The sequence below is a fragment of the Ambystoma mexicanum genome, chromosome 12 (assembly GCF_040938575.1).
Source record: "Ambystoma mexicanum isolate Mex_15411 chromosome 12, UKY_AmexF1_1, whole genome shotgun sequence".
Classification (NCBI taxonomy): Eukaryota; Metazoa; Chordata; class Amphibia; order Caudata; family Ambystomatidae; genus Ambystoma; species Ambystoma mexicanum.
In genome coordinates, this window is record NC_090936.1 from 1,177,709,968 (window position 1) to 1,177,735,965 (window position 25,998).

Here is a 25,998-nt window from a genome sequence, read left to right on the forward strand (position 1 = left end):
TATATCTGAGTGGCAGTGCTGCGGATTGGTCGGTACCATTGGTAAGTCAGGATAACCCGTTGTAACATGACTTTGGGGGTTTCCAGGCGGAAATGGAAAAACTCTTTGCTCGTCATACTCAAGGCCAAGCATTAGACAACAAACTTTTGTCAATCCGTCAAGGAAGTCAAGACTTGCTTACATATATAGCAACATTTAACAGATAAGTCGTTGAAGCTGGGTGGCCTGTGGAAAAAAGGACCACACTATTTCATCGGGGTCTACGAGGGGAACTAAAGGATGTCCTTGCTCAAGTGGTTAACCCACCTAAAGACTGTGGAGAATTCATCAACCTTGTTGTGCAATTAGATCACAGATTACAAGACCAAAAAGCGGACTGGATAAGGTTAGACACTCGAGCTGTGTATGTCCGGTCAAAGGATAATGTTCCACGTTCATTGGAAAACATAGTAGAACCCATGCAAATGGGAGGTGTATGGCCCCCTTTAACTAAAACTGAAAGAGACAAGAAAAGGCAACAGCAATTATGCTTATATTGCGGAAAATCGGGCCACTTCCTCAAAGAATGTTCAGTGAAACCACCAAGGAGAACTGTTGGAGCCACAGAGAAGGAAGATAATAACAAGGAGTTTGAAAACTACCAAGCCCGGCAAGCGTAGAGGTCCGCTTGTCGAGCGAGAAGGATGAGCCACAGACCTCACACTTTGCATTACCAGTAATTTTGATCAATCACCAACAACCATCTCGGATGCATGCTGTCGAAGCATACGTAGACAGCGCAGGAGTTGGGAATTATGTAGACCAAGATCTGGCAGCAGAGATGGGGCTTCCCTTATGCTCTAAGTCGACTACTGAAAAAGTTACTACTGTTGATGGGACAGAAATAGCTTCCGGACCAGTAACCCAATGCACAGCAGCACTAACCCTACTGTGCCTGAATGGACACCAAGAATCTATTACATTCGATCTCATCAAAGCTCCTCAGTTTCGACTAATCTTAGGGATGCCATGGTTGGTAGCTCACAACCCTCTAATAGATCGGCGTGCCAAGAAGTCTGCCTTTTCCGATGACTGTGCTTGCACCTGTTATTACCAAGAAAAGGGGAAAACAGACTTATGTACATCTGCTACTCCCAGTACGGCAGCGATTGTACTAGGTGTGACTAGTACTCTACCAAATGAATACCAAGATTTTCAAGACGTGTTCCAAAAAGAAGAAGCCAATATCCTACCACCACACAGGCCCTACGATTGTCAGATCGATCTCATACCTGGTGCGCAAATTCCTTGTGGTCGAATCTAGGCACTTACTGAACCAGAAAACCTCCATTTGAAATCTTATCTTGATCAGTACCTGGCAAATTGATTTATCCACCCATCTAAATCACCGGCAGCCCGTCCCTTATTCTTCATACCAAAGAAGGAAGGAGATTTGAGGACTTGCATCGACTATCGCACATTAAACCAGATCACAGTAAAAAACTGTTATCCACTGCCCCTTATTCCTGAATTATTGGATCAAGTCAAAGACGCCCAAATCTATACCAAACTGGACCTTAGGGGGGCGTACCATCTTGTTCGAGTGAAGAAAGGAGACAAATGCCTTTTGGACTTTGCAACGCTCCTGCTGCATTCCAGTACTTTATGAATGATGTTTTGCGGGAGTTAATCGGCGTTTGCGCCCTGGTTTACATTGATGACAACATAAACTGTATGCAAAACTTGAAAAATGCTCTTTTCATATCACCGAAGTGGAGTTCCTCGGTTTTATCCTCACACCAAAAGGTATCAGAATGGATAGGCACAAGGTAGATGCCATTCTTAACTGGCCGTCACCAACTTAATTTAAAGGAATCCAGAGTATGTTGGGTATGTTGGGCTTTGCAAACTTTTACCTCCGATTCATCCCCGATTCATCCCAGATTTTTCCCAAATAGTGCATCCAATTACATCACTATTGAGAAAAAACAGTAAAAAGTTCCATTGGACCGAAGAAGCAGAGATTCTTGCGCTAGTTTGAACCAACTTGTCCACACGCCATGACGCTTTTATACCCTTCACGCCCTAGATCAAATCGGGCAGCAGTTGTTACCACTTTGTCCACACGCCCTGGAGCGTTTATGTACGTATGGAATTCGCCATTACACAAACGCCCGTTATCATACTACGAGCCTTATACTGGATCTTTTTCCCTAGGCACAAGCTGAGACACTATGGTCCGCTCCAGACACCCACCACTGCACCACCGTCCATCAGTGGTAACTAGACCAGGGTCACCGACACTCTCATCCTAGTTGTAGACGTTTGAGCCGACGCCTCATACTCACTTCCAATATTGTTTTTTTACAGACGAGGCACCTTTTTAGGCCCTCCTCTAGCCAATAGGATCCTGACCAAAATTGATCCCTCAGGAACCCACGGCTCCCCCAAGTGCAGTCTCGCACCAACCATCCAGCAATAATCCTTGGATGGTTTTGTACAGCATCACTACTGCTACCACAGAAGCAGGTAAGCTGTCCTTTGACATGGTAACACTAGGCCTCAATTATGAAACAATAAATAACACAATCAGACCCTGAGATCCTTACAAATCCTTCTCTATTCGCAGACAATACGGTCTGCACCACATTTGGTGCTCATCCTGAAGAAGGCCAACACTATCTAGGCGACAATTCTGCCTTCATGGCCGAAACATACCTGTGTCGATCCCCAGTGACACAACTGCAAAAACCTCTTTTTTGTGTATGTCTTGTAGATTATGTTGTGTACACCCTGTATTACCCATGCCCTGGACCACCCTATGTCCCGGGTGCACTATTGTTTAAATATATGTTCTTCAAACTGTTGTATACCACTGTGCCCTTAGGTGGAACTCTGTACCTCAATAAAAAAGAGGTTGATACTCATTCTGTATTTCCACCAAATTTAATTACTCCTGTCCGTTCCTTTGAGCCTTTCGTGCTTATCGAAAGCTATGTAAACTAATTGAATAATAACACTTGTGTTTTTTTTTTAAATAAACTCATTTGTTCAGAACCATAGCTTGCTTTTTGTAGGATCTCACATCCTGATTATCTTTGATTAGGAAATTGTACGGCTGCATGGCTTTCCATCGGTCTTGATCTCAGATCGAGGTAGTCAGTTTGTATCCAACTTCCGGAGGAAATGCTGTTCAATCGTCCAAATTCACATTCGACTCGCCACAAGTCACCATCCTCAAACAGATGGCCAAACAGAAAGAACAAACCAAATCCTTGAGCAATACTTACGTTGCATGTTACATCAAGTGGAAAGAAATTGGAAGGACTTGTCATGGATAGCTGAATATGCCTATAATAATTCATTACACACCAGCACTGGACAAACCCCTTTCTACACTATATATGGTAGACATCCACGTACTTCAGAATTGGATCTCCCAACCCCCTTGGAAATGCCAGCGGTTAAAACCCTACATACGACTATTTCCCAGGCCTTCAAAGAAGCAGCAGAACATTTACTCCAATCCAAAAACGATCAAATTGCAGACAAGGTTTGGTTAGCATCAAAATATGTGCCCATAAAAGGGACTCTGACCTTTCGTCCCCGATATCTGCGACCTTATTCTATTGAATCCATAAATTAGCCCTACCACCCACTATGCAGATTCATCCTGTGTTTCACGTATCACCCCTGAAACCGGTACAACCCGGTACTCGGGTTACAACACCACCAAAACCAGTATTAGTTGACGGAGATCCAGAGTTTGAAGTAAAGGAAATCCTAGACTCAAAATAGACCAGATCCAAACTATACTACTTAGTTGCTTGGAAGGAATACGGTCCTCAAGACAGATCATGGGAACCTAGTGAATACATCCATGCACCTGGCTTAATGCTCATAGCCATCATGAAGACCAACATTAGAATGGGACTATTTACTTGGGATTATTTAACTTGGGGGGGTTCAGCCAACATGGAGGCTCACATATAGCTCAGTTACAAGGAACTGAGCTATGCGGTCTAGTCTTTTGGGTGTGGCAGGCATGGGACTACTTTACCTGGACTACTTTGGGTGTGGCAGGCCTGGGACTATTTTACCTGGACTACTTTACCTGAGACTATTTAAACCACACCCAAACAGCAGAACATGCTTTGTGTTATTCTGCTGTGGGCAGCGTAACGCTCACCGTGTCCAGTTCTTTGATGCCAGCTTACCTGAAACCAAGGACCTGCAGAGAGAGAAAGAACACTACGAAACTTACCTGGAACAGTATCCTGTCTTCAATCCATCGCCGACTTCAGTTCCATTCACCTGAAGGTACGAACTCCATCATCCGGCACCGCATGCATCCTGGAATACCATAACCTGGAAAGAGGAGAAAGAAAGACAGCATTAGTAAGCGTTTACTCACGTTTCCTCCCGAATGAAGAAAGCCACTCAATTCTTACCTGGTTAGTTATCTCCTGGTCAGTATCATTGCTGGAACATTACGGCGCTCTGCGAGGAACATCGCAACCTGCTAGGAGAGAAAAGACACAGGTTAGCAATATAAAGGCGAAACAGTGCCGCGCTTCGCGCATTACTCACCGGACAGCAACGCGCACACACCGCTATCGCCTACCAGCCCATGCTCATCTTTAAACTGCATGACAGCACCAAAATACCTTTCCATACCTAAAAGGAAAGAAGCAAGACTTTATTATTCGAACTAAGAGGAACATAAGAACTGCATATAAAGACTGTAAAGCAGCAAACCTATGGGGTCGCAGCAGGCCTGGATTCCCACATGGGGGGCTTGCACCAGTGAGGTAACTTGGTCGCTGCTCGCCCCCCCCCACATCTACGCGCCCCTGCCACGAGGAGCAGGATGGAGAACCCACCTTTTACAAAATTAAGGTGAGGAGAGGGCCCAAGGGGGAGGAACGAGTTGAGGCAAGGGAGGTGGGAAAACACAAGGACAATCTGGTATTGAATCCAGCTCTCCTATATTGCAGACCCATCTTTAACCAGAGGCCTTACCAAGGGACCGGGAGAGGGTTTGAGAGTGCAAATCATCCAACCAGGGCTGGGTGGCATCCCTGTGGATACCAGGTGAGCGTAACAGGGATGCAGTGGGATACCTTTCTAGAGGGTTGGGATCTGGGGATGTTGGACCATTCATGCAATTCGGAATTACCCAAGCATACGTGGAAGAGGGGCTCTAATAGCTGCAGGATTGGTTTCTTCTACATGGCTAATGGATGGAAACAAGCCTGTGGGACCTTGGCTCACATAGACATTGACCTTGCAGATCATACCCCTTTAGTCTTCACCTTGACCTTGGCCCCTCCGGTCATCCAAGTAAGACCTGAGCTTATGGGTCTTTCAGTGGTGAAACAAGGGAGATCGGTCAATTGGAATACCAATACCATTAGGAGATTTAATACCTTCCTTACAGAACATCTAATAAAAGCTACCCAACCTGATTTGGGGGAAGTGCCCTCATACGAAATTGAATTGGTATAACAACATTATGCTGACTTGTGACTATAAAATTAGTAAAGTGGGAGGCATATCATCAATAAATCTGAGAGCTTTAGATTGGACCCTAGAATCTATAATTCAAAAAATAACAAAGGAAGGGACCTGGGGGCTCTTAAAAAACAGTCCTTATCCTTAAGTGAGTTTTTGGTCCTAAAGAAAAAGATAATTCTGAGGCAAACTTGGTTAAATCACTTAGGATGGATCAATATCTGAATTCTCACCAGAATATGATGGAAAGTCTCTGTAAGGGTAAGGATGGCTAATTCTGGGCTATTGTTAATAGCACTTTGGTCCCCTCCCATGGCAGCCTAATCTGTCCAATCCAAGCTGCGGCTTGGATCACCTACTACACAAACAAATTTGCACTGCCCTCGAAATTTGCTAAAGGGCCAGGTATGGATTTGGGATCTCCTGTTACTGGAGGCTGCACTTGGGATCTCAAGGATATTATATGGGCCATACATAAACTAAGCCGTCCGGAGCCCCCGGCCAAATGGCATTCCGTCCTTTGTCATTAAGGCCGTCCCTGAGCTGTAGGCCAATCTTTTGAGAGCAGTATTTAATTACATCCTTGAGACCCACACTGTCCCGGAATCTTGGGTTCAATCAATTATCGTGCCCATATATAAGAAGGGTGACATTTTAAACCCTAGCCATTATAGACCCATAGCTCTTATTAATGCGGCTAGCAAGGTCTTTGCCATCCAGCTCTTGAGAGACCTTAATAAAGTGGTCAGGCACAATTCGCATCTTAGTAAATTTCAAGTTGGCTTCAGGGAAGAGCTGGGAACCAACCTTAACGCGACGGTTCTGGCGCTTTTAAGAGATTAGGTACATCAGACCAATATAGGAGATGTGTTTATAGCATCATTGAACCTGTCAAACGCATTTGATGGAGTAATAAGATCATGATTGCGGTCTAAGATACTTGCGATGAAGATCCCCCGTAAGATTGTTCAGCTTCTTGCCTTACTTCATACAAACACAACTATTAGGCTTCGTCTGACTAAGGAGGGTACTTTGTCTAGGGAAATTGTTACTTATGTGGGGGTCAAGAAGGGCTGCTCACTGGCGCCAATTCTCTTCAACCTGTACGTGTGCCATGTGGAGGGAGTGTGGCAGGGACCTTCCATTGCACCGGCCAAATTGGGGAGGATGGCGATCGATTGGATGGCCTTTGCAGATTACTTTATTCTCCTGTACCATACCCCTTGTGGCCTTAGGAGAAAAATGTATCTTTTTTACCTTTTATGCAGTTGCTAACAATCTTTTGCCTAACGCATCCAAATCTCAGATTTTGGTCTTTTCTAAAAGAAGAAAGATTCAGACTTACAAGTGGATCATGGGTGACGAATCAGTGGACCAGGTCCAGGCCATTATATATTTGGGGTACAATCTTACAAACAGGGTTAGTGTGAAACTATGGAAACAGAGCCTTGATGAGAAAGTCTGCAAACTCAAATCCCAAATGAAATTCTTGAGAGCAAAAGTTTGCATATTTTCTCTGATACCAATAAGGCGTTACTATCTTTCCAAATGTGAACCCATCTTACTTTATGGCCTCGATATTTACACCCACGATATGGGTTTGATTCTTAAAAGCATTCAGGGAAAGTTGTGGAAAGAGCTACTGGGATTATCTATGGCTGTGGCCAATGCAGTTATCCGCCATGAACTCTGCCTTATATCTCTCAAAGCTAGGTACCTTTGGAAACAACTTTCCCTGTTTATGAAAATAAGTGACCCGCCGATAAACACTCTATACCAAACTTTAAGAGAGGGTGCAAGATCGGAATCGGTTTTATCCATCGGAAAGTTTTGTGCTTAAATGAATTTATTACTAATTTCCCTTGGCTTACCTATTGAAGATCTTGTGCAACGACCAGGTATGGTAAAGAGGTTTCTCTTTAGGGCAGATTGGGTGGAAACGGTTGATTGTGTCAATTTGTACTCTACCTATAAAAAATATTCCAATTTTGGCCACACTCGGGAATGCCTGCCTCTTTATCTTCAGAGGTTTCTGTGTGATAGGGGAAGATCCAGCTATATGCGTTTTAGGCTCAACCAGGTACCGACTCTCGAGAGGACAAGGCGCTGGGGTAATAAAGACGTGCCGGGTCTGGTTCTCTCGACTTTTGGCATCGTTTTTGCAAAGATATCAACTCCAGGAGACACTCAATAACTCACTTGTCCCCACTTTGAGCCTTCGCGTGTCTTGATTCTCAAAGATAGGTTTGAGAAAGATTCAGAGGTGTCAGCAAACCTTTTCTGGAGTGGATGTATGTGGGGGCTAAATGCATCCCTAATTGTGGCTTTGAATGCGTTCCTGCAAGCTATAACTAATGAACTGGAAAAAATGAACTTGGTCATTCAATGTTAATCATGGATGTTGGAGCCACAGTTTTAATGAATTCTGCAAATTTGATTTCATTTATATTGTTATACTCTGTGATGAGCTATTGTGACTGGCTAATGTAATGTACTATGGATTTCAAGGGTTATGTATTTTATATGATGGTTTCTATATGTTGTGTAAGGTTTTTTGTAAGCTAAATACGCAACAATAACAACAATGCTGAGACTGTTGAAGTTGAGAGACTGTTGAAGTTGAGAGAGAAGCAGTCGGGAAACAAAGGCAGTTTATATTAGCGGCAGTAAGACAGACAGAACAGGCAAAGAAAAGAAGAGTGCCTTGCCTACCTGTGGCGGTCGAGGAGTCTTGTCTTTAAATTGCCTAACATGCATAAAATACCAAGTTGAAGCAGAACTATCAGTGCTGTGGTTGTTTTTAATACTGTCAGTGGATGTTGTATTAAAAGAGGTTGGAGCAGTGGCTGTGGAGCAAAGGAGCCTGCCTTCAAAGTTATAGTAGTCGAAGGGAGTTATCAAGAGGAAAGCAACCCTCTAAGAAGAAGCATCCTGACAAATTATACCAAAGGCACTACAGAGGTTATAAACACATGGACAGTTGTTGAAGCAGACGTGCTCCTTTTATCTTTGAACTGTGGCAATACCATTCTGGAAAGAGAATATCCAGGATTACCACTTGTGCTGTTTTCTCTGCTAGAATTGGAAAGGGAACCTTTCAAGAGAAAGCTAAAGAACTGTTACCAGTGGATTTCTGTTTGGGTGAACTTTTGTTTCTTTTGGAATTCTCAAGAACTGATTCAAGACTTTATTTTTCTTTATGAACACTTGGAGAAATTGACTTTGGACAATCCTTGGAAAGGGATCTACCCAGGACAGGTGAAGGTCATCCAAGCCACTGGTTGTTTGGTAATCACTTTTTATGTTGTTTGTGATCTATTTTTAATGTTTTGTTGTTTAGCGTGAAGGCCAGTTTTGTGTATGCTAGGAGAAATTCACTTAGAGCATGGACTAGACAAGGAACCTTCTGGTAGAATAGGTTTAGTAAGGGTTTATTTGCACTTTTTGTTATTAATAAAATATCTAACACTGAGAAAACGGCAAGCAGTTGTCCCCCTTGCATTAATGGCCCCTCACAATACTCCAGCATAGATATAAGGTTTGCCCCGACCCATATTTACCCTTCGATGTCTAACTGTGCAATAGTTCCCATCATTCTAGCAGATCATGCCCCTCACACTAGCAGATCATCACCCCAGTCACTATGGACCTGCAGATTTCCTTGGATCCCAGGCTCCCCAAAATGGTGACTTAATCTGACTACTTATCAATATAAAAAGATCAAGGAGTATATCTTGAAGGCAATGATGAATTCTGGGCAGTGAATACAAGAAATGGAACTCATGTTAGATGCTGAGATGCTTTTAAATCCTTTTTAGGGGTAGTCTGCATAACCTTGTGAACTGTGAAGAGCCAGAAACGAGATGCGGACACAGGAGATTCATGGTTTTGGTCATAAACCTTTAATGAAAAAAGGGGGGTTGGAAAATGCTTCTCTGTTCCTTTTCTAAGAGGTGTATTTCCCTACCTAAACAAAACTAAGGGTCTGTCAGATGTCAAGATATCCAAATTAAACTGTCCTGTTTCCCAAGTACTATTCTGGCCCTCACATTCAAGTAATCAACTCTAAGGAGAAAAGGGAAATGTCTTTGGCCTTGAAAAGTACACAAATGTTCAAAAAGGAAATGTGTAACTCCAACCCAAAAATTCCATGAAGGTAACGTTCACAATTCCAGAGCATAGCTCCCTTCCCCTGGATTTCTCTTAGTTCTGCGGGAGCCCAGGAGACTCAAAGCTGAAGCCACTGCAATTATAAATACAATATTATAATTGCTCTGCCTTTCATTTTAGGATTTCTGTACTACCCTGGGCTTGGGGAGCACCGAAAACGTAAAATGAAAGTGAAAGCAGCCTCCTCTCCATGTTCAGCTCTGCTCTGGCTGCAGTAAGCAAAAGCTCCCAGTAGGGGGCTTTTGCTGCTTGATTAGTGCCACCAGAGGTGAGCTTAACATGAACAGAGGAGGCTGCTTGAAATCACAAAATGGATTCTCCCATTTAAACACTTTGAGCCTCGTTTGCCCAAAGGTTTACATAGGAACTTTCTTTAAAAAGATGTTTAATATATGTTTTTGATTATTGCCCATCTTTTAAGACAATAACATTTTTGAGTGCCCTATTCCTTTAAGGACATCAGTTCCTTGAGTTTCTTTTGATGAAAACAAAACTAGTATGCAAAACAACTTAGCTGTTAGTTTGAATTTTGGGAGGATACCTGGTATATTCTCCTGCCTGGTATCTTATCCTCTTTAATGTATTTCAACACAAACGTTAATCACTTCCTAATGTATCCTTATCAGGACCTCCTTATGTTTTATACTGTACACATTGTTCACCTTGACCTTGCCTGGTACACTCTCCTGCCAGGACATTTCCATATGAACACACTTACGACTTGAATCTGCCAGGCATATTCTCCTGCCAGAGTTTTGCATATGAATACACTTGTAACTTTAATCTGCCTGGTCTACTTTTCTGCCAGGGCTTTGTCCTTTTAACTTGTATCTGACTGGTATCCTTTTCTGTCACGGCTTTCTCCTTGTAACTTGAATTTACCAGATGTTCTTTCCTGTCAGGGCTTTTCTCATATGAATACAGTTGCAACTTAAATCTGCCTGGTATACTCTCCTGCCAGGACTATAGGTACATTGTGTACACTTGCAACTTGAATCTGCCTGGTATACACTCCTGCCAGGACGTTTCTCCTTGTACCTTGAGTCTGTCTGGTATATTCTCTTACCAGGGCTTTTCTCATAGGTACACTGTGCACATTTAAAAACTTGACAGTCTTTTATATTTATTGCGGTTTGTTTCTCTAAGACATATCGCATCCTTCGTTCTTTCTCATTTACTTTGTATATTTCTATTTGCTTTAGATACGATTGCTGACATGTCCCTGTGTCTCTGCTTCCGCTGGGTGGACTCAACGGCTCTTTGTAGCGTTGAATCATTCTCCCACGGCAAGCCTGTAGCGGCTCATCAGTGTCCCGCTTTCTCTCTCTGTGTTCGCCGCCTCTGCTTCGTGGCTTCTGTGCCTCTCACTGCATCCGTTTGTCTGTTTTGGGGTTTCTCGGTGCAGAAAGCCAGGTAGGAGACTGCCTTTCAGTGCAGATGAACGCCAGGGATCCTTCCTTCCTTCCTGGCATCCTTTCAGCGTACTGTCTTCTGCAGTCTGCTTTCCTCTGGCCTCCTCTGCGAGCCGGTTGGCTTCACGAATCTCGTATCAGCCCAGTGTTCTCTCGGTCGGCACAGAGAGAATCAGACTTCTCCAGCCAGCATCTACCTGTCAGCTGGCTCAGTGGTTTAAATGTTGCACCATCAAGTATGCGCTCACAGCCACTAGAGAGTGCTCGTGTTCTTGGCTTCCATTGAACCTCATTACTCGGTTCAGCTTCCTCATTACAGTATTTTTGTACTTAGGAAAAGGGAAACCAGTTCCTGAGTATTTGTATGCAGATTTTAGGAAGGTATTCTCAGCAGTTTTCAAAAGCAAGTCCATTTTTTAATCACTCGGAGGAAGTAAATACTCAGCTACCCGGGGGTGGGGGGCTGTGAGGGGGTTGAAGGGTGATGTCATTACTCCCTGCCTCTTCCCCATCTCAGCTGCCAATACATTCTCCCCAATGGGAGTTTGGAGATTAGACACACCAATTTTACACATTGGTGGGGGATGAGTGTAACAATATGCCATTAAGGCATGGCGGACTGAGGAAACATCCGGAAAGGGAGGGCATGTGTTTTCCTCCACCGATGCTATCAAGTCTTCCAGATAGTTGCCTCTCCCAAGATGGTCCTCCCTCATATAGCTGCCCCAAGGTTCAGGATCAGGTAGTGGCTGCCATCCCCTGGCCACATAGAGGGAGGCCACTCCAGGGAAAGAAGTAATGACATCCCTGGATTCATCAAAGGGCCTACAAGCTTCGTACAGTACGGAAAGAAGAGATCTCACTGATGACAAAGCTTTATAGTGAACATAACCAAACATGTTACCCTAAATTGCTTACCAATTAACCGAACAGAGGGCTAGGTTTGTAGGCCACAAAAGTGGCGAGAGATGCTAAACATTTCCATAAACAAACTCACAAAGTTTATGATGAAGGGGATCCACGTGTTTGTTAGCGTTCATGTTGAAATCTCAATAATAAAATAATGTCATACATTTTATATGGAATAAAAACATGAGGATGTCACGGATTATAAAGTTATTAAAACATGTTTTAAGATTTTTCATCTGAACTCTATTCAGCCCTTCCACCACTGTCCGAAATTAGCTGTTTTTCTAGAACCTTCCTACTATTATAGAATTCAAATGCCAGAATGCCAATAGCCCAATTACCACAGAAGAAATTTAAAAAGCTATTCATTTCTATTTCTAATTTCTGTAAAAGCTGCAGGTTCTGATGGGTTGCCAATTGATTTCAATTCTGGATTTAGTGAGCTCCTGGCACAAACACTGGCATTGATTTTTGTTTATAAGGGAACTACCCCACATGCACAGTATATGGCTACCATAGCAGTAGTAGTAGATTATCATAAGCCGTGCAAAGGTCCGTCTTCTTGGGGCTCCTACAGACATATGCCTTTTATAAATATGGATTCCAAAATTCTTGCAAAACTTGACATTGAATTACCTGCTCAGATCAGAGAATCTTTATGAAGGGACTGCATTCTATGAGTGATATGAGTTGATTGCTTAATATCATTGCCACTCCATTGACTCAAATTATGCAACTGTGTCTCCCTGTGTCAAAAAAGCCTTTAATCATGTACTTTGTGATTAGATGTTTGTTGCTATGCCGAAATTCAGCAGCAAGTGATACCATCTAGACATGGTGAAATTATTATATGCACAGCCACAGGCAGGAGTGTATACCAGGCAGGGCTTCACCGGGCAAACCAACAGTCCAGGAATTGCAGCAGTCTTCTTCCTTCAGTTTGTCTTTGGTTCTTTCGTTCGAGTGGTCGACTCTGCCTTCCAAGTCCCAGAGACCTGCTTTTAAACAGTTTGCTCCCATTCATTCAAGCCTGGCTGCCACTCACCCAGCAGGGGGGCTGTCCTTGCCAGACAGTCAGCCAGCCAATCAATTCAGAGTGCATTCAGGTCTCCTAGGAGACTTAGCATAGGGAGTTTCGGGCACCTCCCTCACATCCTGTCCACCCCAGACGCTCAGGTGCCAGAGGAGGGCTTCAGTACTGAATCCCGCCAAACGCAAACAAACAAAGGGACCAAACCCGGTTTGGCGCGCAGAGACAAACACTAGAAGGACCTTTCCAAAAAGAAATGGCGAAAAAAGTCGATCGGAACCTGTTTTTAGAGAAGGGGCTCGGACGCCATCTTGAAAAATATGGCTCCGGTGGATTTTAGCTACCGGGGCTTTTAAACGGGTCGCGGTTGGGAAAATCATGGTAATACAACTGCACCACTGCCACCAGCCATTCTGAGAGGAAAGGGTAGCTTTTGAGGGGTACATGAGTTTTCTAGGCATAGGGAATACTAGGTATTCCCTCCAGCACTCTGCTGTAAAGCAGTGTGTACTGGGTCTAGCAATTTAAAAAGACTAGTAAAGTCAATTTAACTTTACATTCACTGGGAGACAGTAGTCAGTCGCACATCAAAATACATGAAAGAGTGGGAAAAAAGGCTCACACTCCAGGTAAAAATTAAAAACAATGTTTATTAGAGAAATTGGTATACGGTTTGGCAAAATAAAAAAGTAGGGTTAGAATAAATCACCCAAAGTATGAGGATCAAATGAATGCTCAAGGCGAGGTAAAATTCCCGAACTGAACTAAAAGTCAGAATAAACTCAATGTTCAAGACAGTGGGCCTCATTACGACCCAGGCGGTAAGTTACCGCCTGGGTCGTACCTTTACCACCATGGCGTAAACTATGTTTACGCCATGGTGGTTGGCGGACTTACCGCCCCATTCCGAGGTGAGTGGGGCGGTAAGTCCCCATTAACCCATTTACCCTTCCCTATTCCCATTTTTGCCCCTTAGGGCATAATGGGAGTGGGGAAGGCGTTAATTACGCCACCGTAAATTACGGTGGCGTAATTAACAACAAGGTCCCTTAGCGCCATGGATTTTAACACCTGCTGAAAGCAGGTGTTAAAACCTCCATGGCGCTAAGGGACCTCGGAATCAGGCGGTAAGGGTCGGCGCTGTTTACGCCGCCGTAAACCCCTTACCGCCTGGGTCCTAATGAGGCCCAGTGTCTCCAAGGATGAGTTTGACCACAGTCCTTGGACAAAGTTGATTACTTCTTGTGGTAGTTCATGGTCCTACCAGATATTTATAAATTTAGACTTATGTAGTACCCACACCCTACTTCTCACAGATGCCCAACTCAGATTTAAGAGAGAACCTAACCCCTTTTATATGTCTCAAAATTGGTCCCTTTTAATTTCCAACTTGGCTTCACAGTTTCGCACACCCTTTTTATTTCAGAGCTTGGTTCTTGCCTCATTTAAGGTCCACTGGATATTAGTGTTTCTTCTGAGGGCCCCAGAAGGGGTACTGGCAGGTCTAATTGCCTCTGCTGTGAGCCAGTAGTGGTTTGCCTCTTGCTCCAGCTCTCCTTACTTCTTGGTCTGGATTCCTGGATCTTCCTTCCAGCACCCAAGTCCCAGTATTATCCAGATGCCTGAACTTCTCCTCCAGTGTCCTGGGTCATGCTAAGCCTCTTGCTCTCTCCCCAACCTTCTCTAAAATAACACCTGTGACACTGTCTAGGCTCCAGCCCCTACTCCTACTCCAAATACCAACTCTGTCAGATTGAACCTATGGGGTTTTAAAGGGCTTTGGAGGCACCTTCCACCTCTCTCTGATGAAAGGGATCTTAGGTGTGTTAGACGGGATAGAGATCGGTCAATGGCGTCTCCTGGGGATGGCTTGCAGCCCTGATGGGTCCTTGAGTTTGGCTTGGTCCTCCAGTTGGTTGTGTTACTCTCACCTGGTATCCACAGGGACGCCACCCAGCCGGGTTACTCGCTGGTATACTTCTCAGCTTTGCCCTGATGTGGTCTTCGTGGAAGGTTCTGCCTGAAAATACAGGAGGACTGTGTTCAAGACTGACCGACTGGGGTAAGTATCCTCCCTCCACCCCCGTATGTTTTCAGTCCCTCTGGCGCCCTCTCCTCACCTTGTGGTAGAATTAGGCGTGCTCTACGTCCTGCCTTCTTTGCAGGGGCGCATTGTCTTTCATGGGCGAGTGCGGTCCAGTTACTTCACTGACGCCGGCCCGTTTGATATTGTTCAGGTAGGTCTTATTGCTGTTCTTTAGTTTTGTTGCTATCCTGCATGCCTTTCTTTGTTTAAAATGTCTCTTTTTTCTCCCTTAGGTATGCGGAGCTTCAGCGCGGCGAACTGGCTTGGTTGAGCCCCGCTGGTAAATGATGGTGTATTAAGAGCGCTATGATGCGGTAAGTAAGCGCTATGCGCAGCACTGCGAAGTCTTGCCTTTGCTAACCTGTGTTTTCCTTCCTTGTAGGTCGCAGTGTTCTTCAGAGCGAGTGAAATGTCCGGAGTGGTGCCAGCCGAGAGGCGACCAGCCAGGTAAGCCTTTTGAGCAGTTCGTAATTTGTAAATGACTCTACAGCTTTCTTTAATGTTGCCTCTATCTTTCTCTTTCAGGTCGTTCTGTCCGGGAGGCACGCAGATTCGAGGAAGCTGTTCTCAGTAGCTGCGAGTGTTTAAAGAAAGACTGCAGGTAAGATGCTGCTGCTAATGATGTTCCTTTTGTCTCCTTGCAGGTTCTGCTTCTCCGAGGTTCGAGGGAATAGCTGGACACAGTGAGCGTCACGTTGCAAGCTGCAAAGTAACACGAAGCATGTTCTGCAGTCAGGGTGTGGTTTATATAGCCCAGGTAAAGTAGTACCAGGGAAAGTAGTTCCAGGCCTGCCATACCCAAAACACTAGACCGCATAGCTTGGTTATTAGGAACCAAGCTATGTGGATGCCTCCATGTTGGCTGACAATACAATAAAGTAGTTCCCAAGCACATTGTTGTTCATGGTGTATGAGGGCTTTTAAAGAGGATGCCAGGCTCTAGAGGCCCGATTCCTGACTCCACCTGGCCAATGGGTTTGCCAGAGGGGGTTTTGGGCGAGGGTCGTGACAGCACTCCCCCCTAAGGCCCCTCCCATGGTGTTCCTTGTGTCTGGCCCAGGTTTGGTTGGGAAGTTCCGATGGAATTTCCTGATTAGACGTGGCGCGTGGATATTCTCACTGGGCTCCCAGGATCTATCCTGTGGTCCAAATCCTTTCCAATCGACGAGATAATATAGCTTGGTCCTAGAGTATTTAGAGTCCAAGATATCTTTGACTTCGAATTCTGGTTCTCCGTCAACAAGTATGGGCTTAGGTAGTGTCCCAATCCGTGTGCCGGGTTGCATTGGTTTCAGGAGGGGCACATGGAATACCGGGTGGATGGGTAGATTAGGTGGTAAATCCAGTTTCACAGCTGCTGGGTTGATAATTGCCTTAATGGTATAGGTCCTAAGAATCTGGGATGAAAGGTCCGGGTTCCCTTGATGGGTACCAATTTAGCGGCTAACCACACTTTGTCTCCTACTTGATAATCAGGGGCCTTTTTCCGGTGTTGGTCAGCGAATCTCTTTTGTTTTTCTTTGGCATGAATAAGGTGTTCCTTTGCCCTTTTGAAAGCCTGAGTAATGGTTGTGTGTAGAGTCTTTACTGCTGGCATTTCCAAGCTGGCTGGAAGGTCCAATTCAGAGGTACGTGGATGTCTGCCATGAAGGGTATAGAAGGGCGTTTGTCCCGGGCTTGAATGCAAAGAATTCTTATATGCATATTCGGCTATCCATAGTAGGTCTTTCCAATTCCTTTGTTCGTGGTGCAGCATGTCTGATTGGTTCTCTCGGTTTGGCCGTCCATTTGGGGATGGTGAATGGTAGATAGCCGAACGTCGATTTGCGCCATTGCACAGCTTTTTTTCCAGAGGTTTGAAACAAACTGGCTGCCTCGATCAGAGACCAGAACCGAAGGGAAGCCATGTAGCTTAACCACGCCCTCCAGGTACACCTTTGCTAAAGCGGCTGCGTCTGGGAGGCCTTTGAGAGGAATAGAATGGGCCATCTTCGAGAATAAGTCCACAACTACAAGGATGGTGTTGAACCCTTGGCTTGGAGGTAGATCAGTGATGAAGTCAAGGGAACTGTGCCATGGAACTGGAGGAATGTCCAATGGTTGTAGGAGACCAGATGGTTTTTGTTTCTGTGATTTATTTTGTGCGCAGACACCGCAGGACTGAATATACTGAATGATGTCCTTACGCCAGCTAGGCCACCAAAAGTTCTCTTTCACCTTAGCTAGGGTTTTGGCGATCCCAGGATGCCCTTCGATCAGTGAATCGTGATAGTTTGAAATAATATGCTGTTGTAATTCCTTCTTGGGTACATATAGGCGATCCCTAAAAAAAGGGTAGGTGGTCGTTGATGGTATATTGTTCTCTTTGAGTTTGCCATGTGAGGTAGGCATCAGGATTCATTGTCCGTTGGATTTCTTTTCGTAGTTCTGCTTGTGTTAAGGCTGTCATGATACCCAAGAGTTTGTCTTCAGGTATACTAGGTACTGGGTCTGGAGTTGTATATGCTATTTCATCTATGCCCATGCGAGATAAGGCATCCGCCTTTCCGTTTCTGACTCCTGGTCAAAATGTGATTACATAATCATATTCGGCGAAGAAAAGGGCCCTCCGTAATTGGCGCGAGGACTGGGCCTTGGCTGTTTTGAGATATTGCAGGTTTCGTTGGTCTGTGATGACTGTAATGGTGTGTCTGGCCCCCAGAAGGTAGTGCCTCCAGGCTTTAAAGGCGGATTTGATAGCCAGGAGTTCCTTGCCCGTGATGGCATAATTAATCTCTGGAGGTGAGGACTTTTTTGACCAGAAGGCCACAGGATGTAGCTGGCCGGTTTCCGGGTCTCTCTGTGAAAGGACAGCCCCCATTGCGAGACTGGGCGCATCAGTTTCAACGACATAAGGGAGGTCTGGACGAGGATGTCGCAGGATTGGAGTGGAGGTAAACCTTTGTTTAAGTTCCTGAAAGGCTTCTTCTGCTTCTTCGGTCCAAGCAAACTTTTTATTGTTTTTTCATAAAAGTACTGTGATTGGGTGCACAACCTGAGAGAAGTCTGTGATGAACCGGCGTAAGAAGTTTGCAAAGCCTAGCATGCTTTGTACCCCTTTCAGAGACGTCAGTGAAGGCCATTTCAGAATGGCATCTACCTTGTGCACGTCCATTCTGATGCCTCCTGGAGTAAGGATAAAACCAAGAAATTCTACTTCAGTGACATGAAAAAAGCATTTTTCAAGCTTTGCAAACGAGCGATGTTAACGGAGCTTAGTGAGGACTGAACGAACGTGCCTGACATGATCTTCTTCCGAGGCTGAGTATACTAAGATGTCGTCTATGTACACTAAGGCGCACACATCAATGAACTCCCTTAAGACGTCATTCATGAAATATTGGAATGCCGCAAGAGCGTTGCATGACCCGAAGGGCATGACTTGATATTCAAACAAGCCGTACTTGATACGGAAGGCGGTTTTCCATTCATCTCCTTTTTTGACTGGGACCAGGTGGTACGCTCCTCGAAGGTCCAATTTGGTATAAATCTGGGCATCTTTAACTTGGTCTAGCATCTCAGGGATAAGTGGCAAGGGATAGCGGTTCTTCACGGTGATCTGGTTCAATGCGTGGTAGTCAATACAGGTTCTCAAGTCTCCTTCCTTTTTCGGTACGAAGAACAAAGGACTGGCTGCGGGGGACTACGAAGGAATAAATAAATCCGTTTGCAAGGTACTGGTCTAAATAGGATTTCAAATGAAGGTTTTCTGGTTCTGTGAGAGCGCAGATCCTGCCGCAAGGGATTTGTGCACCAGGAACAAGGTCGATCTGACAGTCATAGGGCCTACGGGGCGGCAATGTATTGGCTTGGTCCTTTCGGAAAACATCCTGGAAATCATGGTATTCACTTGGCAAGGTATTATTAGTTGCTCCCAGGGTTGATACTGTCGCTTCGGGACTCATGGGGATACAGACGTTGGGTTTCTCCTCTTGGTAATAGCAGGCAGGGGAGCAGTCACTGGGGAAGGTTAATTCTCGTGCCCGCCAGTCTATCAAAGGGTTGTGAGCAACCAACCATGTCATCCCTAGTATTAGCCTGAACTGAGGTGCCTTGATGAGATTGAATGAAATAGACTCCCGATGTCCGTCCTGGCACAGCAAGGTTACCCTGGCTGTGCACTGGGTTACTGGTCCGGAAGCGATTTCTGTCCCATCCACGGTGGTTACCTTGTCCATAGTTGGCTTAGAACACAAAGGAAGCCCCATCTCTGCTGCCATTTCTTGATCAATATAATTTCCAACTGCTCCGCTATCGATGTAAGCTTCAACGGCATGCATTCTTGACGACTGTTGGTGGTTAATTAAGATCACTGTTATTGCAAAGTGCGAGGTCAGCAACTCTTTCTTCTCACTCGACAAACTGACCTCTACGTTTGTCGAGCTTGGTAGTTTCCCGATTCCTTAGCTTCATCCTTCTCTGTGGCCCGACTGTTCTTCTTGGGGGTTTTACTGGACAGTCCTTCAGGAAATGTCCTGGTTTCCCACAATACAAACAAAGCTGTTGTTGTCTTCTTTTGTCCCGCTCTTGTTTTGTTAATGGAGGCCGTATCCCTCCAATCTGCATGGGTTCTAGCGCATTTTCAGGTACACGGGGTGTGTTTTCCCTTGGTCGAACATACACGGTCCGAGGGTCCGTCTTAGGCCGGTCTGCCTTTCGGTCCGGCAACCGGTGGTCTAGCTGCACGACCAGATTTATGAATTCTGCACAGTCTCTGGGTGGATCAACCACCTTGGCTAAGACGTCCTTTAATTCGCCTCGTAAGCCTCAATGGAATAACGTGGTTCTTTTGTTTTCTGGCCACCTAGCTTCGGCAACCAGTCTGTTGAAGGTAGCAATGTACATTAACAAGTCCTGATTCCCCTGTCGGAGGGACAAGAGTTCATTGTCTACTGCTTGTTCCTGGGTATGGTGAGCAAAACGTTTTTCCATTTCTCTCTGGAACCCCCCTAAGTCATGTAATAGAGGATCGTCATGGGTTACCAACGGCACTGACGAATCTGCTGCACTACCACTCAGGTATGATAAGACAAAAGCTACCCGAGCTCGGTCTTTTGGAAATGCTCCAGGCCTACAAAGAAAATGAAGGCGGCACTGATTGATGAATGCTGCATACTTCCATGGGTCGCCTGAGAACCTTTCTGGTGGTGCCAGGGGCACTATTCCAGGTAACGTGATCTGTACCGGAGTGGGTGGTATGGCGGGGTTTTGCATCATTGGATTGCTTCCAGGTAGAGGCGTCTGTCCTGCCTGTGATTGCAAGTATTGCCTGCTAATCTCTTCAGTGCGTTCTTTGGTCACTATTAGGTCTCTCCGGAGGGCATTAGTCTCTTGTCGGGCAGAATGAACCTCAGCACGAAGCTCTCCTTGTAATTGGGCCAATTGGTCCATTTCTGATGTCTCCATGGTGCCCAGGTGGATTTGTTATGGTAGGCTTCGTGTTCTGTTACGCTCACCTGGTATCCACAGGGACGCCACCCAGCCGGGTTACTCACTGGTATGCTTCTCAGCTTTGCTCTGATGTGGTCTGCGGGGAAGGTTCTGCCTGAAAATACAGGAGGACTGTGTTCAAGACTGACCGACTGAGGTAAGTATCCTCCCTCCACCCCTGTATACTTTCAGTCCCTCTCGCGCCCTCGTCTCACCTTGTGGTAGAATGAGGTGTGCTCTCCGTCCTGCCTTCTTTGCAGGAGCGCGTTGCCTTTCATGGGCGAGTGCGGTCCAGTTACTTCACTGACGCCGGCCCGTTTGATATTGTTCAGGTAGGTCTTATTGCTGTTCTTTAGTTTTGTTGCTATCCTGCATGCCTTTCTTTGTTTAAAAAGTATCTTTTTTCTCCCTTAGGTATACAGAGCCTCAGCGCGGCAAACTGGCTTGGTTGAGCCCCGCTGGTAAATGATGGCGCATTAAGAGTGCTATGATGCGGTAAGCGATATGCAAAGCGCCGCGAAGTCTTGCCTTTGCTAACCTGTGTTTTCCTTCCTTGTAGGTCGCAGTGTTCTTCAGAGCGAGTGAAATGTCCGGAGTGGTGCCAGCCGAGAGGCGACCAGCCAGGTAAGCCTTTTGAGCAGTTCATAATTTGTAAATGTCTCTACAGCTTTCTTTAATGTTGCCTCTATCTTCCTCTTTCAGGTCGTTCTGTCCGGGAGGCGCGCAGATTCGAGGAAGCTGTTCTCAGTAGCTGCAAGTGTTTAAAGATGAAGACTGCAGTTAAGATGCTGCTGCTAATGATGTTCCTTTTGTCACCTTGCAGGTTCTGCTTCTCCGAGGTTCGAGGGAATAGCTGGACATGGTGAGCGTCACGTTGCAAGCTGCAAAGTAACACGAAGCATGTTCTGCAGTCAGGGTGTGGTTTATATAGCCCAGGTAAAGTAGTACCAGGGAAATAGTTCCAGGCCTGCCACACCCAAAACACTAGACCGCATAGCTTGGTTCTTAGGAGCCAAGCTATGTGGATGCCTCCATGTTGGCTGACAATACAATAAAGTAGTTCCCAAGCACATTGTTGTTTATGGTGTATGAGCCTGGCGCCATAGGCGTCAGGACTGGCCCCATGAGGACTTTTGAAGAGGATGCCAGGCTCTAGAGGCCCGAGTCCTGACTCCACCTGGCCAATGGGTTTGCCAGAGGGGATTTTGGGCGAGGGTTGTGACAGGTTGGTCCTCTCCTTGCCTGCCACACCCTTGCCCAGCCTTCAAGCTTCTCTGAAATAAGGGAACTCAGGAGTTTCTCTTAAGGCAGTTGATGTATGTGATTGCAATGGTGGACCCCACCATTGAGAGTGGCTTCCAGTTCTGATGTGGGTTTTGGTGCTGACTAGCCCCCCCCTCTTGGGTGGTCCTCTCCCTGGTTGTAATTACCGTAGCCTATCTATTCTTAACTGTATGAGCGTGAAGGGCCAGCCCTCCCGCTGTGTTTCCAGGGGAGACAGACGGTTTGCATATATGGCCACAGACTATGGAATAGCCCTCCTTGGGACATCAGGAAGATGGAAGCACGTACCCAGTTCCGTAAATCCCTCGAAACATACCTTTTAAATTAACCAATTTAGGATTGGCGTTGGCTGAAATATTAGTTCATGTCTAAAAAGCTATGCTTATTTTTCCTAAATCATCTGCACCTAGGTGCAGTTAATTCCATCCAGTTCTGCACATTATAAATACTCCAATGCAATACAAGGTAGTCGCCAATAGGTGGATGGCTAGCTGACAGCCGAGTTTCTAGTTATGGCAAAGTGAGACTTGCCAGCCCTGAGACAGGGACTAAGCCATTCCACCCTGGTCACAACACCAGCTTGCTTGAGGTCAGCTGGCCCCTTTGGTCACCCCACTTGAGGTCCCCAGAGGGTGTCAGGAGACTGTGACAACATAGCAGTATGTTCTCCCTTTATTTGTGGTTATTGTGCAACTTACACATTAGAATAAACTTGCACTTACATACAGTGGTACTCCCAAATGTTAGCATTTTAAGGTAATTTTCATATAACCGCTGGAAAGGTGAATATTGTATATTACATGGTTGGCTATAAATGAGTGTACAGAAAACTAAAGCCCGCTTTGACATCAATTAAGTTGCTTTTCACCACAGATATATACACCATATAGATGAAAATAAGAGCATTGCAAGGTCCTGATGAAGAGTGGTGTAAATGAAGCCAAACTGTTGATTAATTGGGTATATCAAACACACTTAAGGATGAGAGTGAGAGCATTGCAAGACCCTAATGAAGACTGGGTGTACATTAAGGCTGACAGTCAAAACATGTCGGTCTTCACTCATCATGTTCTTCCCCCTATGACTGTAAAGCACTGCGTTGCTTCCTGAAGCTAGGTCTGCACTCAATAAATAACCTAATAATAATAATAATAATTGAGACTTTTTTTAAATGTACTTATATATAGAACCTCCTTATTTCTTTAAAAATATACAGTTTTTCTTCTAAATGCCACTTTATTTTACAAAGGATTTTCAGTGGGATAACTGGGAATATTCACAGCATGTGAATCTATAAATGTAACTGAATGCTTTGTTGCCCTTTGTGAGAATATGAGTAAATATATTTGTCGAATGCAGCACAGCTTTTCTGTATACGAGTCGGAGGAGCAGGTGCTAGCAGTGATAACGGTATTCAATCTCAGGATTTGATGGTAAATATTTTAATTACCCAGTTTCTGAACCATCATATCAAGTATTTATAAAGGCAGGTTCCATTTGTTTTCCTGAAACACAATGTTGGCACAGCATACGCTTCACGTACCTGGCAGATGATCTTCTGTTCTCGGAGAATGATGTTCTGTACCTACTTTGTGATCTACCTTCTTTTGAATCTATTTTGGATGCTGTTCTAGGAACCCTGCCGTCTGCTCCTGCACAATGTTTTGGAAATAAAAAAAAATATTACGTCATGAATTTGGGAGATAAATTAAAAGATAACACATAGAATTTGTATCCTCTTTTGGAACTTTTCTGATTTGCCTATTTGTAATACTGGCTCTTGGCCATTTTTTATTTTCACCCATTCCCAGCTATTGAACATGTTTTTACACAGTACATCAAAGAGTCATTCAGATGTGCGATCCCTACTAAATGACACCAGAAACGTACCCAAAATGTCATCCCCAGTTACATATTTCCTATGCCACAATAGGTTTTAACAGTACACCAACCAACAGCATTCTGCTCATTTTACTGTCGTGCAAAAGAAACACAGAACTAAAATGTGTCATTTTAGCAATCTTAATTCAGTAGTCACACTGGTGGGGGAGAGAGGTCTCACACGAAGAGAGTTTCCCTAGGAAGACGCTCTTCCCTCCACTCACATTTCAACACTGTCCTATAGGTTTTCGATTGCATAACAGTAAATACACGATCACACAGGAACAATCTATGACATCAGTGAGTCAGTCCAAAGTGAAGGTGTTACATTTCAGTTAGTTCATTGTGGGTGTCACAGACTTTGTTAGTAGACAGATAAGCTTACAGCTTTGCTTGGGTGTCTTAGGTTATTGTATACCATTGAGCCTTTGCAAAGGAAAGGAGTGCTACTGAGAAATTCACTCCCTAAAGATACCTATAAGAAAAGCGGTCTACCTTATAACTATTGCTAACACAGAAATTCCTGCATCAGCAGTTGCTTTTTCCTTTTCACGTTCTTGTTTCCCTCATTACAAAGCACCAGCCAAAATGGTTGAAGGCCTACTCTGAAAGGTCCTTGCTTTTATGACAGGCCTGTGCAAATTGCATGGAACTCACATTTGATTTTACTCAACAGTCATCCTCAAATGAGGATTTTGCAAAGGGCCTCGCAACATTTTAAACATGCTTCACCTATATTTTAGATACCAATAATCCCTTTGTCCTGAAGGTTCTACATTCATTTTAGTTACCATCAATTCTCACATACCTTCATAGCATTTGCAGCACTCTTGCAGGTGCAGTTAAGAACACATTTTTATAAGAACGATCATTCGATAAATTCCAATGTAGGCTGCTAGTAGCATCAAAATTCCATGAAATATGTACGTTCTCTAGGACCCCAATGATCCGGTAAGTCAATCACTTAGGAATCAACGGGTATCTATGTTTTCCCTGTATAGGGTAGCAGCTGAGTTACAAGTGTTCGAAATAATACCAGCAAGCTGCTAGAATGATCAGGATCACACGTGGAACACTCAGGACCAATAAATCTCCCTAGGAGGCCGGCATGGTATGAAAAGCCATGCATGCGGTTCTGTAGAACCAAAGTATACAAGCTTACCTAAACATTCTCTAACGGTAGTGACCAGCAAACGATTTTCTCTTGGTGATTAATACCTAAGAGCGATAGATAACCCACTTAGAGCTCCTCCTTTGTTATAGAGGTTTAGGCAGTGTAGTCTAATGGCGAAAGCCTGGCACAATAGAACCAATATAACAGGAACCTGACCAATGTGCTGGAAACATAGTAGGCATGTGTTCCACAAATAAAATACAAAAGTGCATCAAAAAAGAAAATAACACTATTGCTTGTAATGTTCTTTGAGGTTGATAACGCATAATCACATTTGCTAATGCCCATAAAATGGGTGCCATTGTTAGCATAACAGAGGAGACCTTCGACAGGAGATGCCAATCTAGTAGGAACAGGTTTCCTATCCCATTCAGAGTGTAGAGACATTATGTGGCTCAGTAAAGCAGTTCTGAGAGCCACATCCTTTCACATGTCTTCAGACTTTCATATTCCATGAGAATTCTCAACTCATCACAGATGTCCTTGCATTTGAAGGGAACAAGTGCCATTGGAAAGCCATCCGAAGTCTATTTCACAGAGAAGATATGTGCAGACCCAGCAGTCAGATATGTCCTGGATGCAAGTATACAGCTAGGCTAAATGCAGATAACTGGTCTGACTATCCGAGCAGGGGTGAATTTTATCGTCTTTGGTCTTAGATAAGCTGTCTCAAGAGCAAAAATGTATTTTATTTATTTATTTTTGCTTTTTAGGCGCTTATACAGGAAGTAAATATTGTTTCAAAGCGCCCTCATGGGGCCTCCCCAAAGGGAGGGGGCATGGGGATATAAAAACCTACCAGACCACACAGCACTGTGAGGGTTAACTGTAGGAGGCCTGATGGCCGAAACATATGTCGACTAGAATTGTGGAAACTGTTACCATTTTGTGTTTCCTTTGAATCTACTTTAAAACATCACGAGGGTGTCCCTGCTTCCTATTTGGTAATAGCAGGTACACTCTAAAATAACATGGCACAGTGATAGGGAAAGTCTTAAACTACCAAACATCAAAGTAAAAAACAACTGACTCCCCAGAAACAATGTTTGAATTTATTTGCAAAGGTGTATTTTTTCGTCGCGAAGGCGAA

General features: G+C 44.6%; 1 protein-coding gene across 1 annotated transcript in view; it reads right to left on the reverse strand.

Moving 5' to 3' along the window:
- CCDC38 (coiled-coil domain containing 38) overlaps positions 1-25,998 on the reverse strand; it is a 1,810,821-nt gene that overhangs the window by 764,927 nt on the left and 1,019,896 nt on the right. The window contains exon 11 of the mRNA XM_069629826.1: positions 23,397-23,505. Within this exon, the coding sequence (XP_069485927.1) occupies positions 23,397-23,505 (109 nt within the window). The remainder of the gene's footprint in view (positions 1-23,396; positions 23,506-25,998) is intronic.